The sequence below is a fragment of the Dermacentor albipictus genome, chromosome 5, assembly GCF_038994185.2.
Source record: "Dermacentor albipictus isolate Rhodes 1998 colony chromosome 5, USDA_Dalb.pri_finalv2, whole genome shotgun sequence".
Classification (NCBI taxonomy): Eukaryota; Metazoa; Arthropoda; class Arachnida; order Ixodida; family Ixodidae; genus Dermacentor; species Dermacentor albipictus.
This window is the reverse complement of record NC_091825.1, coordinates 134,329,742-134,347,420: the sequence shown is the minus strand read 5'-3', so window position 1 is coordinate 134,347,420 and position 17,679 is coordinate 134,329,742. Positions and strand designations below refer to the sequence as shown.

Sequence of the window (17,679 nt, the reverse complement as noted above, 5' to 3'; positions counted from 1 at the left end):
GGTATACAACCCAAAGGGTGTACATTCGTTTAAGATTGTAGTGGCCCGGAGTGGCCGTCAGTGCAGTCATTGCGTCATCACACTTGGCCTTTCGGTTCACGCTTCTTTCTTGGAGTGGGGCCAAGAGTGCGTGCAGAAAACGTGACAACACGTGCTTTATTGTTGCTCAATAGCACGCGACGATTCTGGTCAGTTGTCTACAGAAGCGTCCAGTTCTCTTTATTTTCCACTAATGATAATTTGTGTTAAGATGGCAGATGCCAATTTCTGTTGCTACTGAAATTCGCGGACATGCAGTGCATTGCTATTAGAGTATTGAATAAGCGGTTTTTTTTTTTCCTCTCATAATATTCGCGCAAATTTTGTGAGAAATTCCGTCTGAGTTCTAAATGATAAAATTCCTGAATTATGAAACTGATGTATTCATGACCGACAGACGACGCAGTTAACGTTTTCTTTTCTGTTTCATTTTTGCATTCCATCCCGTTGTGCAAATAGAACGTCACAACCATGTATTTTTTTCTTTCTTTTTTTTATTTTTGTCATTTACATTCACTACACTTTAGGTGACAAGAACATGGCGTCAAAAACTGGTTTTGTTCACTGCCGAACTCAGTGTTGAGCTCTCCAGCGTGTTAAGGAATAAGGCTTTTCTGCTCGCGTTCAGCCGCTGAGATAACGCATTCGATTTATTTGACGCCCACGCAAACAGCTCTTCCTCTTCAACACTGTGATACGAGACCCAAAGAACGGCTTGGAGGTCAGCGATCAATCACCCGGATTACGGCACTCTTACTTGCGAAAATTTGATTGGACCATGCGACGACGCGTCAGTGAGGCAAAGTGCTCTGCGAGCGCTTGATAGTCCGCTCCCAAATCTTATTCATCCTGTGTCTTAGCATGAACACCTAATTACATTTTTGTAACGTTTGGGTTATTATATACTTCAGTTTTGTTCATTTTTAAGGATTCTTTTTCTTTCTTGTATTCCTCCACTGCTCTTTCGAGCACTTGTTAGCTCGATATTCGTTTGGGCTTAGCCACACTTGACGTCATTGGCGACATCTTGTGACCTGCCTCGGAAACATCGCACAAAGTGATTTGTACGTCTTTGTTAATTGCGCTTTTCTCTCTCTCACTCTCTCTCTCTCTCCCTCTCTTATTTTTTGTTTTACATATTACTGCAACACGTGTGCTTGATATGTGCTTGCAAGCTATAATAAGCTCATTTATACTCACGTCGTTTTTTGTTGTGCTTTAAACCAATTTTCGTTGTGCAAACGCTGGAGACACGCCATGGTTACCGATATTTCTAACTTCACAACAACCAACCAATTTGCCACGCAATCACTCAACGCTACGTGATTAAGTCTTTGGCCCTTTAGGATCGGTGAAACTGCGCTCGGGCCTTTTACTCTGGCTAGCCATTTCTTATGCAAAATGCAAATCGACGTTAAGAGTCCGACTAGAACTGAAACCGAAATGGATCAGGAACGAAATAAATTGGTTAGTTTGTAGCTACCCAATCGTAGTCCCCGAAAGTATGCGTGAAACCCAAATCGTCCACGTGCAGATAAGATGATAGTCGGTATTTTTGACCGTAACCCCCCGAATCTGACCCTCCTCCCCCCCCCGCCCCCCATCTCCAACTTGCATAAAGACATTTGTTCTCAATATGGTGAACAGGGCAAATTTTAATGGATTCCAATGCTGTCAGCTGTTTACTCTCGAGCAGTTGCAAGCTGTCGTGTATTGATCGGCAGTGAGCACATGCGAAGAAAGAAAGAAAGAAAGAAAGGTGAAGACTTCAGCGATTCTCCCACCTCTGAACTGATTCACTGCTACAGCAGCAGGCCCTCACAGTTGGCACGGCCATTTTCTCAAGAACTGCTGCTTCTCTGCAACGCACCCAACTTCTTTTTCGTTCTCTACGGCTTTACATGCCACGGTGTAGTCTAGTGCCTACGGCATTGCGCTGCTCAGCTCGAGGTCGTGTTTTTGATCCCGGCCACAGCGGTAGGTCCTATTTTGACGGGGGGCAAAATGCAAAACATGCTCGCGTACCTATATTTAGGCGTACGTTAAACAGTCAGAGGTGGTCAAAATCAATCCGGAGTCCCACACTATGGCATGCTTCACAATCGTGCCGTGGTTTTCGCACGTAAGACTCCACAATTTGATTTTGTTTTTCTGTGCGCTACAGTATTGACTATATTGACGTCAGAAATGCATGCAGAGACTGTGTTTCAGTGTCTGTGTGGGCCGGAATACATTTGCACAAATCACCATGCCTAAGTGTTGAGCCATAGTCCCGCTTCCTACAGCACATTACCGAAGAAACGTGAATTGGAATCGGGATGCTGAACAAAGTTTTGTTTCTCTTGGCTCTATGATGGCGGAAAGCTGAGGATAAGCAGCTGTCTTGACGGCTGCGATTGACCATGACGGCGTCGGCCGTCGCCGTAGGCGTAACGGAAAGAACGCGCCGATGGACGGGCGTACGGACGGACGAAGAGACACAAAGAACCCAGTTTTCAACTTTTAACTGAAGTCACAGTAAATAAAATACAGAAGAGAGAGAGAGAAAACAAGGGTAGGAAAGGCAGGGAGGTCAACCAGAACAGCATCCGGTTTGCTACCCCACACTGGGGGTGGGGGAAAGGGGAATAGAAAGCGGAAGAAAGGGAGAGAAAGAAAGGGAGGGAGAAAATACAGAAAAACGAAGGCAAGGGTACCATGGAGTTCTCCGGCCAGCCTCTATATCATAAACGCAGCAGCCTGAGCACTTTGCGAATGGTGCACCAGAACAAAAGACATGGACGAAATCGAGACGTCACACGCACACACACACACACACACACACACACACACACACACACACACACACACACACACACACACACACACACACACACACACACACAGGCGCTTACGTCTTTCTTTCGTTCACGTTCTTTGCGCCGCTGTACCATGGCTAATGCCGGACCAACTGGGCCAAGTCCTGACGTCCGTCCTGGTGTCCGAACACGTCCTTCACGAATGGATTACGCCTCACGATGCTCACACCAGCGCAGCGCCCGCTCCACTCACATTCGACGGAGGCGTTCGCCCGAGGCGTTACAGCTCTGTCTCCATCAGCGCCCCAGTTTTAGACAGCTCTCAGCGCAGGAACGGGAGGGGAGAAGAATCACGCTCGCGCGTATACTGCGCCGGAAGACAGGACGGGAAAATAGGGAGGCAAAACAGCGCGCGGCATCGCATTTTCGCTGAATCACGAACACGTCCGCGCCACCGAAGGGGAAAGAAAGGGAAACAGAAAATAAGAGGACGAAGGCCCAATGGCCCGCATGACGAGGAAGAGGTAGTCGGGAAACAGGCGTGTTGAGGGCGAGAAGCCAGTCATCGCGCGCTGCTGACAGAGCGCGGCCCAGAAGAAGATGCAGCGTCGAGGTTGTCGCGGGTCAACCGTCGCGCCGAGAAAATGGAGCTCGTAAGGACATACTGCTGAGATAAAAGAAAGTGCCGGGGGCAAGTGAGATACATAAAAACAGAACAGAAAAAAAAAGGCAGTAAAAACAGAAATCGAGATGGACGCCAGCGAGCAAGGACAGCCAGAGTAGAGAAAGAGAGAGAGAGCAGAGAGGACAGAGAGTGGCAGAACGCTAGGCGCCAGACTCACGCGAAGCATGCTCGCTGCCTCACAAAACAACGACCAGTGGTCTGCGGAGTAGCCCCGGTAAAGGGTCGCAGGAAAAAACTGCCCCACTGATGTGTGTGTGTGTCTGTAAGTGAGTGCAAAAAGGGGGTAAAAGGGAGTGGAAGAGAGGTCTGCGGAGAAGTGTCGAAGAGGACGAGGGCCACGGAACAACATAAACGCAAAAAAAAATGAAAACCGCGAAAGAGGAACACCACCACGGTAGGCGGGCGAGCACATTAACTACGACCGCGTGGCGGACCCCGGGCGCGAATAAATGAATAAAGGATCGGCGAAACAAAAGACGGCGAACGGCGGCGCCCCAGACGGCTTCTCGTGTGAACGCACCGCCTGGCGGCAAAAGCGGATCGTTTTCTCGCGAGCCCGCCGCCGCCTTCATCTCCATCGGGGGAAGAGCGGTGCAGTGCGCACCAAAAGAAAGCTGACACCTCTGTTTCTTCCTTCTTGTTTGTGCCCCCACGCCCCTTTCCATATTCACTCGTTCGCTTCCGGCTCATCTTCTCTCCTCTCCTTCGGGGACGCGGCTTCAAGATTTTCCCGGAGAGTGCACACAACAGTCTCGGTGAAAGCGCGCTCGCCCTCCGCGTCCCTTGCGACTGTCACCACACCGTCAACTCGCGCCGCACGAACGAGGTGACAGGATGAAAAGAGGTCTCCGCGGAGGCTCAACCTGCCCGCATCACAACAGACTTGTGCGCGCACTGCGCTTTAAAAAGAAACGAGGTTTAGTTGCACTGATTTAGTCTGCATTTACTAAGGCGAAAGCCTCACATGCCCCATGAAGCGAGAAATCCAGCGTCCGACGTCCATCGTTATCATCCAGTGGTATCAATCCTACGTGACCAAGTAATGACGTCACGCTCCCGGCGCTCGACCTGCTGCGGCTCGCACTGCGAAGTCCCATGGTGAAGTAAAGTGAGTGAACGTGAATTGAAGTGCAATTAAGGTGGATTGAAGTGGATTCTGGTAGATTGAGGTGAAATAAGGTTGGTACAAATTGGAGCAAGATGAATTAAGGTGGTTTAAGGTGGATTAAGGTGAGTTAGGGCGGATCAAGGTGGATTCAGGTGCAATAAAGTGAGTTAAAGTGAATTAAGACTGGTACAAATTAGAGCAAGGTGGATTAAGGTGGGATTTTAATTTAAGGTGATAACTTAGACAAGTCATCATGCTTCGGCATTCAAATCACGTAGGGATACTTAAGTGACTATCTTAAGAGTGTGTATTAAAAGAGTGTCTAAGCATTCTCTTTTGTCCGCACTACACAATGTTCAGAACAGCTGGAGATAATCTCCAATAATCTCCTCTAGTAAGCACGAGTTCGCCTCCGATGTGCATGTGCTGAATTTATAACTGCACGTCACCTCGGGAACTAGCGCGATTATTGCAGGCATGCCCGTATCTTGACTACGTGTAGCTCAATAAAATTGAAATGCAAACCCAAATATTTCCCTCACAAGGTACAGTTTGACCTACGTCGACAGTGCATTCGGTGGTGACTCCGTAACCTGCGTTTCGAAAAGAAGGTTTGCGTCCATTGGCCGATGTTGCTTCCCGGCTGCGTCCGCCAGTTTTGCATGGTTGAATTTAACGTTATTCCACTGGCGACGCTAAAGCTTAGTAACTCGCTGGTGGAAGAGCGCGGGTGCGGTGCTGCCTTGGCGTCGCAGTGGTCCGCCCCGCGGCAATTACCCAGCAACTTCGTAGAACGCAACTTCGATTTACTTTCGGCGACCGGCGTTGTCGATTCCCTTTTACACCTCGTGATAGCCTCATTGTGAGTGAGGATAGGTTAGGCCGTGAGCTTAGTGACTAAAGCGGAAACAGCGCGGTCACGTTTAGGCCAAGAAAGGAGCATGGTTATCGCGCAATGGGACATGAAAACGCTGACGCGGGACAATGCCACGCAGTAAATGCGCCAAAAAAGCGCATTGCTTGTGATTGCCGTTTGAGGGCGCGAAAAGCGTTAGGTTTGAGATGAAAAGGAGGAGCACGAGTGCTCCTCACGCGCTAGTCCCATCGCATTCATTTGTAACGCGTAATAAAGCATGACTAAAATGCGGACGGAGCGAATTAATTACGTCTAGTAACTCGCCTGACGAGTAAGCAGTCCTGTAAATAATCGCTGACACTTCGAATATCTCAACCAATGTCTCGAACAAGGTTTGTTACCTCGGCTGTGTGCATACTCAATGGTTCCGGACCAAACGCAGAGCTTGAGACATTCGAATTTATGCGTTGTTTTTGCTGGTGCTTCTGTAAGGCACTAAAACTCCACCGAGGGCAGTGATCGACATGACCCTTTCATCGGTTACCTCGTATCGAGACATTCGCAAAGTGGCGTTTAATAAGCACTTCGTACAAAATATATTCAAGTAGAAGGAACAGCCTATGTCGTCTTGCTTTGTTTGCTTCCATCACAGCTCGTTCGTTTCGATAAGCCTAAATCCACAGACGCAATGCGCAAAATGCGAGGAAAGAAACGAAGCGCGTACAGTTTTGCGCATGCATAAGCACGAACAACGCTTCCGGTCATCACAGCCTACGACTTTGTCAGCGTAATCTGCGTCTTCCATCTTTTAGCAAGCATGGCCGTCGAGAACGTTTAAAGCTGTACCCGATAACTTGCTGCTGGCGACTACCGCCAGTAAAATAAAGAACAACCCAATACTGAAACCCTACCAGTCGACAGAATCACCAAAACCTTAGGCGCTTTCTGGATGTCTCGACGTTACATAAAATATCTGCAGTGCAAGCCGTTAAACGAACTTCACTTGAGATGCGAGTGGTTCGTTCACTCAACCCGCCGGAAGGGTCAAGAAACTTTCAAAACATACACACACTAAGACGTACATGCACGACGTCGAGGTAAAAATAAGCAGTGACTAAACACAATGCAACAGTATACACGAGGTTTCAGCAGCGCAGTTGTTCGTAACCGAACCAGTGAAATAAGTTTCGTTCACCATAACCCTTCTTTCGAACGTCACAGGCACCTGTTTGTACGTCCCGAAATCAACAAATAAACACACACACGAGTCATTATGGGTCAATCCATAACTGTGCTTCTTTTGAACCTAGGCGCTTAAGTGTTTTCTTCTGCTTTCTTTCTTTTCATCCCTGTACTCCCTTCCCCATGCGTAGGCTAGAAAACTGGACGTGAGCCAGATTGACCTCCTTGGGTTTCCTTCCGTTCTCTCTCTATGTCTACGCTGCATGGATATTAATATAGAGAAACTGTAGCACTTCTTCCACGTTGCTAAGCAAAAATGTTATGAGACGCATACCAGAGTCACCGCTTGTGTGACAATATGCGATGATGCAACATGTACAGTATGTCACACTTTGGTCAACTGATAAATGGGCTTCTGCGTCTGCAAAACTCCTTTAGCCTTTCTTTTGTATTGTTATTCAAATCAATCTCTGCAAGGCCACGTTCTCGTTTGTGGCGCTATCCTGTTTTACCGTTCTTTGTGAAAAGATGTGCGGGGATAGTTTGTGCACGGGCAGTGTACGTGTGTGTTTAGCCAAGTAGCCTTTTAACGGAATTGTGTGCACGTCTGCATGCGAAGCGGCTTCAATACTTTTCAACGTGTTTCTTTTTCCTTATTTTTCCTAGTTTCGGGTCAGCATGAACAAAGGCGTCTCCGCCAATCCATCCCCTTCTGTAACGGTGTACACATTTGCGCACGCGACTTGTTTTTTGCCAGTTCTGTGCGCGCTATTTGCGAGACAAAAATCACAGACACTTGATTTCAGGTAAATTAAACCTTCAGAACGCACAGTATGTCTTCGTTTCACTTCACTGCACCGAATGTACGACATTAATGAATGCACCACAATTACTGAATGCACCACTATGTTTATATATCATGTTCGACTAGCGGTGTTCCATCACCTATTGTCAAGGAATATCTTTTCCTTTTTTGTGACGCAAACAATTTATTTTTTATTTACTTTTTTAAACGCAACATGCATCACCGGGCACAAAATTAAGATTAATATACTCTGTAATTACGAGGACTCGCTATAAAATGCGCGACATATCATATCAGCTTGACTTTCTTTCTATAAAATATCCTCCACCTTGAAATGAAATTACACAACTTTGACACATTAATTAATGGTTCATCATAATTTGTGAATGAATAAAATATTCCGCATGTAGACCCATAATTCTGCATATTTTCCGCGCTACTTTAAGGGAACTTGTTCGGAAATTTAATAAAATTGTCATCCTTTTCGTAAAGTGGCAGAAAGAAAATACAGAAACAATGTGAACTTCTTGTGTTTTATATATAAACGTATAGAAACGTCCCAGCAGCGGTGTCGAGAAATTTTTTATGGCCACATGCAGAAACTACCGTGCTACTGAAAACATCGCTCTAATTAATATAATGATAATGATGTTGCTCGTACTGTAGGGTACTATTAATTTTTATTTCGTCTTTGGGATTCCAATTCGATGCACTCAGATTTTGTAGAGCCTTCGTGCGCCCTTGTGAGCAAAAATAAAATTCTTAGAAAACATAAGACATCATACAGCATCAACAACGTGCGAATTTAGGTAGAAATATCGCTTTAAATGCTAATCTTACGTGTCTCCGGGTTTGGATTGCAGGCCGTTTCTGTTCACTAAATTAAAATAATTGTGCTTTAACGTTAGAAAAAAAAGCATTTTATAACGCCCTATGCACAAGGTATCATCAGCGGCACATAACAAACAAAACTGGCAAAGAGAGCAGGTGTGACCTTCCGCACACAAAAGAGCACATAAAAATTTTAGCAAGAAGTCACGTGAGCGCATAGAACTTGTGTCCTTTTGCTAAATCAGCTAAAAAATGCAACTGCTGTAGGCATCCGAGTAACTGCACAGCTAGATGGCTGCCTGATGAACCTGTACTCCAAAGGTGTTTGAAGACTACAGCGCGATGCGCATTCAGACTTTACAATCATGGTAGCGACACGGTTTTTTGTTTTTTGCTATTTTAATGCAGAAATGTCGGTACAGTGTACGCTTTACTTTTATCCATTAATGCTTCTAAAATAAATATTTGCTCTTTCAAATAATAATATTTGGGGTTTTACGTGCCAAAACCACTTTCTGATTATGAGGCACGCCGTAGTGGAGGACTCCGGAAATTTTGACCACCTGGGGTTCTTTAACGTGCACCTAAATCTAAGCACACGGGTGTTTTCGCATTTCGCCCCCATCGAAATGCGGCCGCCGTGGCCGGGATTCGATCCCGCGACCTCGTGCTCAGCAGCCCAACACTATTTGCTCTTTCAGGGAAATGCGTGAGGCAAAAGAAAGTAAATAGTTGGCATTGCAATGACCCAATGACCAACTGACCCGATGGCCACGGCAAAACAGAAATGTTTAAACCCAAAACAAAAGAAAACGAAAATCCACCACTGCGTGAATGCACTCGTAATTCAAATATTGAGGTAACCTCTCTTGAAACTTACGTCGCATTCAACGCAGAAGTACATTTTTTGCAGCAGAATAGCAATTTGGCGTCAAACGCAATAATTTTGTAACGTTTATAACACAGGGCGAACATCACTGGCGGCGGTCGTGAAAGGCAACGACGAAAGGCCTAACGCGCTTTGTCGCGAAACAGGCGGCATGAGCTGACCTTGAGGTGCTGAGGCACTGCAGCTCGTTCAGGGAATGGAATATTTTTTTTCCACGTGGTGATGCCTCGAAGACCCACAATTTGGCTCTAAAGGCGGAGTGGTTCTGTGTTGGAGTATGTTCACAGACATCTTCCAACTGCGTTCACAGCTAGACTCAAGAAATAAATTATACGAATGCACTAGAGAGCGAAACGAGGTGCTCACGTTAGACGCTTGTTCAAAAATATTGACCTGTTGTCAGACGAAGCAGCCTTGGTATTTGCAATGGCCTAATTTATGTGTATCATTCAAAAAAGACGCAAGTGGGTGAGAGGTACTGAGAAGCTTAATTATAGTAAGTCATTTTTAATCGGCAGTATAGTTGTGCTTCGAGGCGGGAAGACGCGGTTCGTGCAAGTTAGCGATGTAATAACGCGAGTGAGTAGTAGTTGCAAGACGCTTGGTCTTCAATCCATCGAACATTCCTGCAGAGCGTGCCGCCCGCATAGCACGAATGCGTAGGAAGCAGCATCACCAGACTCCGACAGGAGGAGCCGAGCTGCGGACGGTGAAATGGAAATAGCGCGCTTACCCTAGGGTGGTCATGGTGACGATGGTGTACCAGAAGGCGGCCGGTATACTGGTGAAGGTGGTGCTCTTTACGTTCTTCTCTGCGTAGAACATGACCGTAGCGAAGATGATGATGGCCATGGCAAGCGAGAAGACGAGGAAGCCCAGTTCAGATGCGCAACTCTTGAGCGTGTAGCCCAAGATGCGCAAGCCCTGCGAATGTCGCGAGAACTTGAAGATGCGGAACACGCGGAACACCCGTAGGGTGACGAACGCGCCGGACACGTCGTCATTGTCCTTGATGCCGAGACCTATGTAGTAGGGCATGATAGCCACAACGTCAATGATGCTCATTACGGAGCGCATGAATTTGCAACGGTTCGGGGCTGCGTACAGTCGCAGCAGGTACTCGGCGGTGAAGATCATCACGCAGGCCGTGTCCAGGCAGAAGAAGGCCACCTTGTAGCTCTCGCCGCACGAGCGGCTACCGCCGGCTCGAGAGTCGTGTCCGCAGGGAATGGTCTCCACCACGTTCGCCATCACGGAGACGGCGATGAAGAAGCCCGTGACGTAGTAGAACACCAGGGCCGCCGTACCCGTGTGCGGGTTCTCGAAGGCACGCCACATGCGCTGCCTGATGGTGGAGTGCGCCAGTTGCGCGTTCTCGTTCCCCTCGGAAAGTTTGTCGTCCAGCATCCGCTCGGCGTTCTCTCGCTTTCTGTCCCTGTAGTCCTCGTAGCAGCAGTCGCCGATCACATCCGGCACGATGCCGAAGAAGGCCAGCTCCTCGTCGTAGGCCATCAGGCACTCGTGCTTCGGGTAGTGCAGCTTGCCCGTGCGGTAGTAGTTGAGTATGTGCCGGAATATGTCCGGGTCCCGGTCGAAGAAGTACTCGCGTGCCTCCTCGTCGAAGAAGAACTCGCGCTCGTTGGAGCCGAGCAGCGTGTCGGGAAACTTCTCGACCGTGTTGCGCCACGTCTCGAACCGGCGCCCGCTCACGTTGATGGTGAACTTCTCGTCCTCGCGCCGCCGCCGCTCGCGCGTCACCGGCGGCGCCGGCAGCGGGTTGTTGGCGATGGGCACCCAGCCGATGGCGGCCGCGCGGGCGAACGGCAGCCAGGCCGCCACCGACGCCATGCCGCCGCCGGCGCCTCTTCAGCGCAGCAGCGATGCGCCTCCGCCGCTGCCGCTGCCGCTGCAGCAGGGGCACCGGGCCTCCATCTTGCCGCCGCTACTGGCGACTGCTGCGCGACGACTCCGGCGCATGCGCTCTCCTCCCCCCTCCCTCCTCCGCGCAGCGGCGCCGGCTCGCGACGACGCACCACGCCGCCAGCGCCACCCGCTCTGGCGCACGACCACAGCGCCGCCGCCGACGACGACGAACAGCGTACACCTCGCCGGTGCGCCAACAACAGCTGCCGGCTCTCGATCTCGCCGCTCGCACAAAGGGCCCCGACGGAACCGGTGGTGCGCCGCCCGCGCGTGTCGGGCTCTCTCGGACGTGCACTGGCCGGAGCTGACCGGAGGCCCTCGGCGCCTAGGCTCTCTCCGTGCCCCGCTGTGAAGCCACCGCTCCTGAACAGAACGACAATACTTAGCTCGGAGTGGACGTCGGGCTCCCAATACGCGTTCGCAACTTCGACGTTCCGGTCGGTCGAAATACCGTCGGGGTTACAAAAAGAGGCGTATTTCAACATTCCTTGCAGAATCGCTTTAGCGATGCATGCAGACAGTTAGGGAAGAAGCCAAGTAAGACGGTATATGTGGACGTTTTACAGGCAGTGGAAGAACGTGCACAAGGAATAGAAAACATCGCTAAACTGTCAAATGCAACAGATGGAGTCTGTGATTAGGTCAGGCCACATGAGCTTCATCTTATGTGGTCCCCTGTTCTCTGTGTGGGTCACTTGGAAAGCACACGCGAAAATGAACCACACGTGTGTCTCACGTTTACAGGAATTCGCTCCCCTGAATGTTGGTCAGTGGAATGTAATCAATTTCTTTTCTCCTGAATTCGTTGTCAATTCGGTCAGTTTCATACGCTATTTTGAAGCACAAAGGCCCGCCAGAGGATGCTGAAAAAAACGCACCAATACAAATTTTCCGGCCGCCTCCCGGTTCCTACATCGATCGATTACTTTCGGTGCACCGCTTTCAGTGGGCGCCGATTGGCTAAACTTGCGGGAAGCCTGTGGCCGAGCGCACGACCCGTCAGCGTTATTTTCATGAACGTCACGTAGCGCGCGAGAGCACTGACAGGACGGGCAGTGCCAGTCTGTGATTTGCAACCTAAAGAAAAGAGAGGGAGAGAGAGAGATTCCACCTGCTCCTCTAAGTGGTACGGCAGAAACAGAAAGAAAGAAAGAAAGAAAGAAACAAAGAAAGAAAGAACTAGATAGCATCGAACATAAAGCGAACGTCGGTTTTAAGCTCAATATATAAATCATAGAAACATAGGTGGGATAAGAACAAAAAGAAATGTGACAAAGACACCGATCGACAAGGAAGTTGAAAGAGGTGAAGAGTATGGCTCCTTATATTAGTATTTTACTCACTATTTCTCAACTTGGAAACTTTTGGCTTGCTGTTTTTTTCCTCTCTTAAAGGAATGCGTTTGGATGCTTTAAAGTGGTTTTTTTTGCTTTCGTTATTTGTGTCTTTTCCACTCTGTCGCCCCGGATAAGACTCAGTCATGCGTTTCCACTGCACCATTAAAGAAATGAATTTAGACACTCCATAACTTGTCTATTTGAAGTGTCTACAGACTACTCGTGCACCGATTTGCCTTACTCTCTCTCTCTCTCTCTCTCTCTCTTATTTCAAACTTCTTCTCTAGGCTATCAGTGTTCGTTCTTTTACTTCGAACACTCTTTTTCAGAGTTCACAGAAGTTGCTCGAATTACATCACTACAAATTAAATATCTGCAAAGGCGAACATAATTTTCAAAAAAATAAAATAAGCGAACGCGATTTATTGGTTCGTTAAACTAATTACTTTAATTATTTCTCAGTCACACGTATTACGACATACGTTTGTATGAGAAAGTTGAATGGGGTCATCTTAGAAGCGTGGTTCCGCGTTTCTACATTACAAAAGGTCCACGGAAACATATATAATTGGCTTCAAATTAGTCGTCAAATTTACCTGACTACAGGTGAAGCACTGCGAAGCGCGACTCGCAGTCCAACTCCCCCCCTTCGTCGTGGTTCGCCCCTGCTGCTGAGGCGACTGTGTACCCAATCCGAAGCTGCGCACAGTGCCAATCGAAATAAGGTCGCTGGACGAGGGAATGCGCGTCGCCAAGTAGCTTCATTCTACGTCACGCTTTCAAGTTACATAGTGGTCCGACAGAGAGCCGTGTTTCGTGGCTCCGCGTACGTAATCAGATAAACTGGACGATAATTTGACGCCAGCTATTTTTGTTTAGATGGCCGTTTTCAAATTCATAAACATGAAGGTTCATGATTTTTTCTTATGACGCGCTGCTAGTAGTCGTGTTACTACACATACTACGGTACGCGTCGAAGTTACCGAGCGAGAAATGCCGGCAGCCTCCGGCCAACCACCACTGACCGGAGGCTGCCAGGCCGTGTCAAACCGTGAGCTCAAAGCAGAGGGCGAATATTCAAGCGTCTCGGCACAGTACAAATAAATGCTCGCACGCCAGCAGCTCTGAGGACTGCGGGCTGACGGCGCGCTAACATCCGCCGGAAACAAAGAACCGAACGCAGTTCCATGCAGCGTCAGCTGCCACGAGCTCCATTTCCCGGCTCACAAGCGTCTTTCCAGTGAAGAAGAAGAAAAAAAAACGATTGGGCAATACCTGTCACAGACCTGAGCGAAAGTCATTCCTTCTTTATAACCGTTATTTTGCAGCGCTATGTCTTCCTGTAGGAACTCTGCCTTTAGCATTTCTTTTTCTTTTTGCTCTGTGTACGTGAAAACCGTGAGCGATAAAACAGGGGACACACAGACATTGCGTGAGGAAGGCAAAAGAGGATGCCCAGCCTTCACCACTAAAGTATCGCACGTAGGAACGCACAGACAATTGTCCGTGGCCACTATGCTTTCCCTATGAGTACTTGCGTCCCCTAGGTGGCGTACCTAGCGCTAAAAATGAAGACAGGAACAGCCACGAACCATCTCATTTCGTCGCCGTCTTAAAAGCCTCGAAGAAAAATTAAAACGCTTTAGCGTATATCGCACTACAGGCACCGTTATCGCATCAACATGGTGACAATGCGAACACATTAGGCAATAAAACTGAGAATTAAAGGACTTCCTATAGCAAGTTGTGGTCTATTTTGCACACGGTGTCGCTGTCGTACAATGCCAGATATGTTAACGCGCGAGCGCGTGACCACCGATACCTGTAGCACCGTTTCGTGATAGCCATCTGCGTTATCGACGAGGTTGTTCCCGCGACTCATTGCCTTTGCCGACTGGCACTGCGCATGCGAGCACTCTCGTTGATAATGCAGGCTGCCATTGCGAACAGTGCTGTAGTTATCGAAGGGCACGCGCTCGCGCGTCCATATTAGCGTATCTGAGCTCTCTTATTAGAGCTGCCGTAGCTAAGGTATCTGAGAACTTTGTGTCTGTTAGCTCTTTGAACTCGTTCTCTATTAGATATATTAAAGGCACGGGGCGGTAGGCAAGATGACACGAACTCCTGTAAACACTAATACTATTACTTGCTCTCCCAGGACAGCATTTGCATGATTACACATCTCGCAGGCACATGAAAATTGTGCGACCGCCTTTGAATGTTGTAGCGCGTAGTATCGCGTTACTGTGTGATTTTTCTGGTTTCAAATTTGTTTTCCTCTTCTTCTTCTTTCTTCTTTTATTCCCTTTACCCCTTTCCCCAGCACAGGGTAGCCAGCCGGTACTTACACTGGCTAACCTCTCTGTCTTTCCCCCCCTTTGTCTCCTCCTCCTCCTCGCAGGCACATGTGCGACGCATGATGCTTCAGGCAAGAGGTTTCACGAGTAAGTCCAAACGACACGTATAACTCGGCTTCTAAGCCGGGCTGGTTGGTTTGCGTTCAACCAGCGCCTCCTCTAACTAGATGCCTGGAACGTCAGCCAAAAACCCGCTGCCCTTTTCTTTCCATTTTCCTTCTTTCCACATAGTACGATCACTAGAGGTCCTCGAGGTGGACGCTTGCGACACACCGACAGCTGCGCCTGAAGGGCGTAAAGTCTTTAGCTGCGCCCCCACCGCCGCGTCATCGGTAGAACTCAGGTAGACCACTACCGCCCGTTGCGATCTATGCGTAAGCACAAAACAGTCATGCTATTTCCTCCTTCGCGTAGCTTATCACCGTACGTTTTGCTGTACAAAAACCATACCATCAGAAGTAAAGGACGCAGCGTGGGGAAAAGTGCTAAATAATTTCACCTATCTTGCAGACGGTGCGCTTATTCTTTGCCAGACACAGAAAGTTCGTCTGTTCGCCCGTCAGCATGGTGCTAACTGCCGCGTACGTTTTATAGCGAAGCTGTATACCTCTACCCTCCAAATAAATGTTCGTGTTGTAAAAAAAAAAACCATAGGTGGGCCGATCCCGGAGATTGTGCAATGCCGGGCCAACCCGCGGTGGAGGTGCAGTTCGTCATTAAGGGGCCCACATACACAGCTTCGCTGGTCACCCTTCTTCCCAGAGTGGGAGGGCACTGAGTTTTTTTTTTCGGAACGTCTTTTGCCTTGTTATTATGCTTTCATGCACGAGTAAGTTTTATTGAGCCATGTATAGCCACTCAGTAATGTGCCATTGCTGCATGCCTCAATGCTCGTCTAGTCAGAGAAAAAGAGATCCGGGCGTGTCTTTCTGCAAGATACCTTCCCACAGCAGTTTGCGTGACCAGTGCCTGAAGTAGTTTCGAGGAAGGATTAAGTGTCATCAAGTTACCCTGTAGTGGATGCCCTGTAGTGTGCAGTCAGAGCTTCCACATCGTAGACTTCAGGAAAGGCTGACGTAGCGGCTGCTGTGGTCAGTTGTCGTGATCAGTGTTTTCGACAGTTTTCGATCAAGTTAGACCTCAGTAGACGGCGGCCTCGTGCGCAGCCTCTAGTACGGAAGCTACTGATCAGGCCTACTGGCAGCAAGCTGCACCGAAGAGAGTCACGTGATTTCAGCGGCACGACTGCGAGCGCTACCCCGCGGTTCCGGCATGCAAAACGCGACAGGGTACCTCTAATGGGAAAGGAAGCGACGTCCCAGGCAACTAGTTAGAGGAGGCACTGGTTAAACACGGTGAGCAGTGCAGACGACGGGATGAGCGATACGACAGGATAGCGCATCTGTACTGCCACATTTGCCGTCTGCCATTTGTGCTATCGTCCGCGCTGTTCGCCATATTGAAAGTAAAACTTGCTATTTTCAAGTACAAGTCGGCAGAAAAGTACGATTTGCAATTCCCACCCAAGGAGTGGATCCTAAGTCCACGAAGAGTGAGCGACGTCGTACTATTATCGTGCCGTTATAGTCATCCTTGTCGTCGCCATGCCATTGTTCCTGTTATCCTCATCACCTTATCCTTTCTACGTTCTCGTCGGACCAGCTGACGGTGTTTCTAGTGGCACTGAAGGCTTTTATTTTCTTGACCATCCGCATTACGCTTCTTCCTTTACTATTGAACAGCGGCTCCTTCTAAATTAGGGCCGTGGCGACTACGTTCTCTACACGCTCATTGCCGACATGAACATGCTGTCTCGCCTTGAAGGTACTTTTAAGCCTCTTTCGTGCCATCTGCTCCGTAGAGGCGTAGCGCAAGGCTCCCATACGAGAATCGTGGCTGCCCTGCGCGGTCAAGGTCAAGCCAAAGTGCATTCAAAGGAAATCTCAGCAACGCCCAGACTAACAACACCGCTGGCTGCGTCCAATTCAGGTGTCGCGAGTGCAGAGCATTCCAAGCACTGTAGTTCCTCGGGCGGTTTGACAGGCACTGGCCGACAGAAACAGCAGCAGGATCCAGCGAGAGCCAATATAAATCCAGGTTAAGCTAGAAAGCAGAAAATGGTGCCGTTTCCGCACAGTCACTCTCGTTATTCATCTTTCGTTTCCGCCGCCCTATAGGCGCCGGGTGCCTCGTTGCGGCCGAAATTTGTGACTGCGTTACTCAAGACCGCAACTGAAAGCCTTGCATATAAGATTTCGCACGTAAACACTGCTCCGCAAACTTTGCGTGTGTGTCTTTGTCTCTCTCTCTGTCTCTCTTTAACTCACACTCTTACACCTCGCATTGGCCTAGATCGACGCTCCAACTCTCGTCGCGCGCAGAAAATTCTCTCGGGCGCCTGGTTCGCGAAAACAACGTGAAACAGGCGCTAGGAACGGATTCCCATTGAACGTACTGGCAGCCCACATGACCACCGAAACGACCAACCACACCTGAGAGCCACGACGTGCCCCGGCGTCGGAGCCGCGCTAAGCTCGAAATCAGTGCGGTTCTCAGCGGGGAGGACGCCTAGACAGGCGCGGGAAAAGCACTTTGGCGTGTTGTTCGCGCGAGAGAATTGTGCAGCCGCCGCTGCCGTCCCTCGCGCTCTCATCAGCGAGAGCAATTCAATCGGCGCAAATGGCTCGTCTACAACCGCCTCCTTCGCACCGTTGGCTTCGCCGCTCGCCACGTGCGTTGTGCACGCCAGCACCACCGTCTTTTTTTTTTTTCCTCGAGCGTCCTTATTTACCTGGCCTCTCGTTCGGCAGCGGCACAGGTGTGGACGAGCCTCAATTCCCCCGCCTGCAAATTATTCTCAGCGTCCTCT

The 17,679-nt window shown here is 49.1% G+C and overlaps 1 protein-coding gene across 3 annotated transcripts in view; it reads right to left on the bottom strand.

Moving 5' to 3' along the window:
- Positions 1-11,056, bottom strand: part of Shal (Potassium voltage-gated channel protein Shal) — a 227,743-nt gene extending 216,687 nt beyond the window's left edge. For all 3 annotated transcript variants that reach the window (XM_065455567.2, XM_065455568.2, XM_070538952.1), the window contains exon 1: positions 9,927-11,056. In XM_065455567.2, coding sequence (XP_065311639.1) covers positions 9,927-11,041 — 1,115 coding nt within the window. In that variant the 5' untranslated portion in view covers positions 11,042-11,056. The remainder of the gene's footprint in view (positions 1-9,926) is intronic.
- Positions 11,057-17,679: the final 6,623 nt, after the last annotated feature.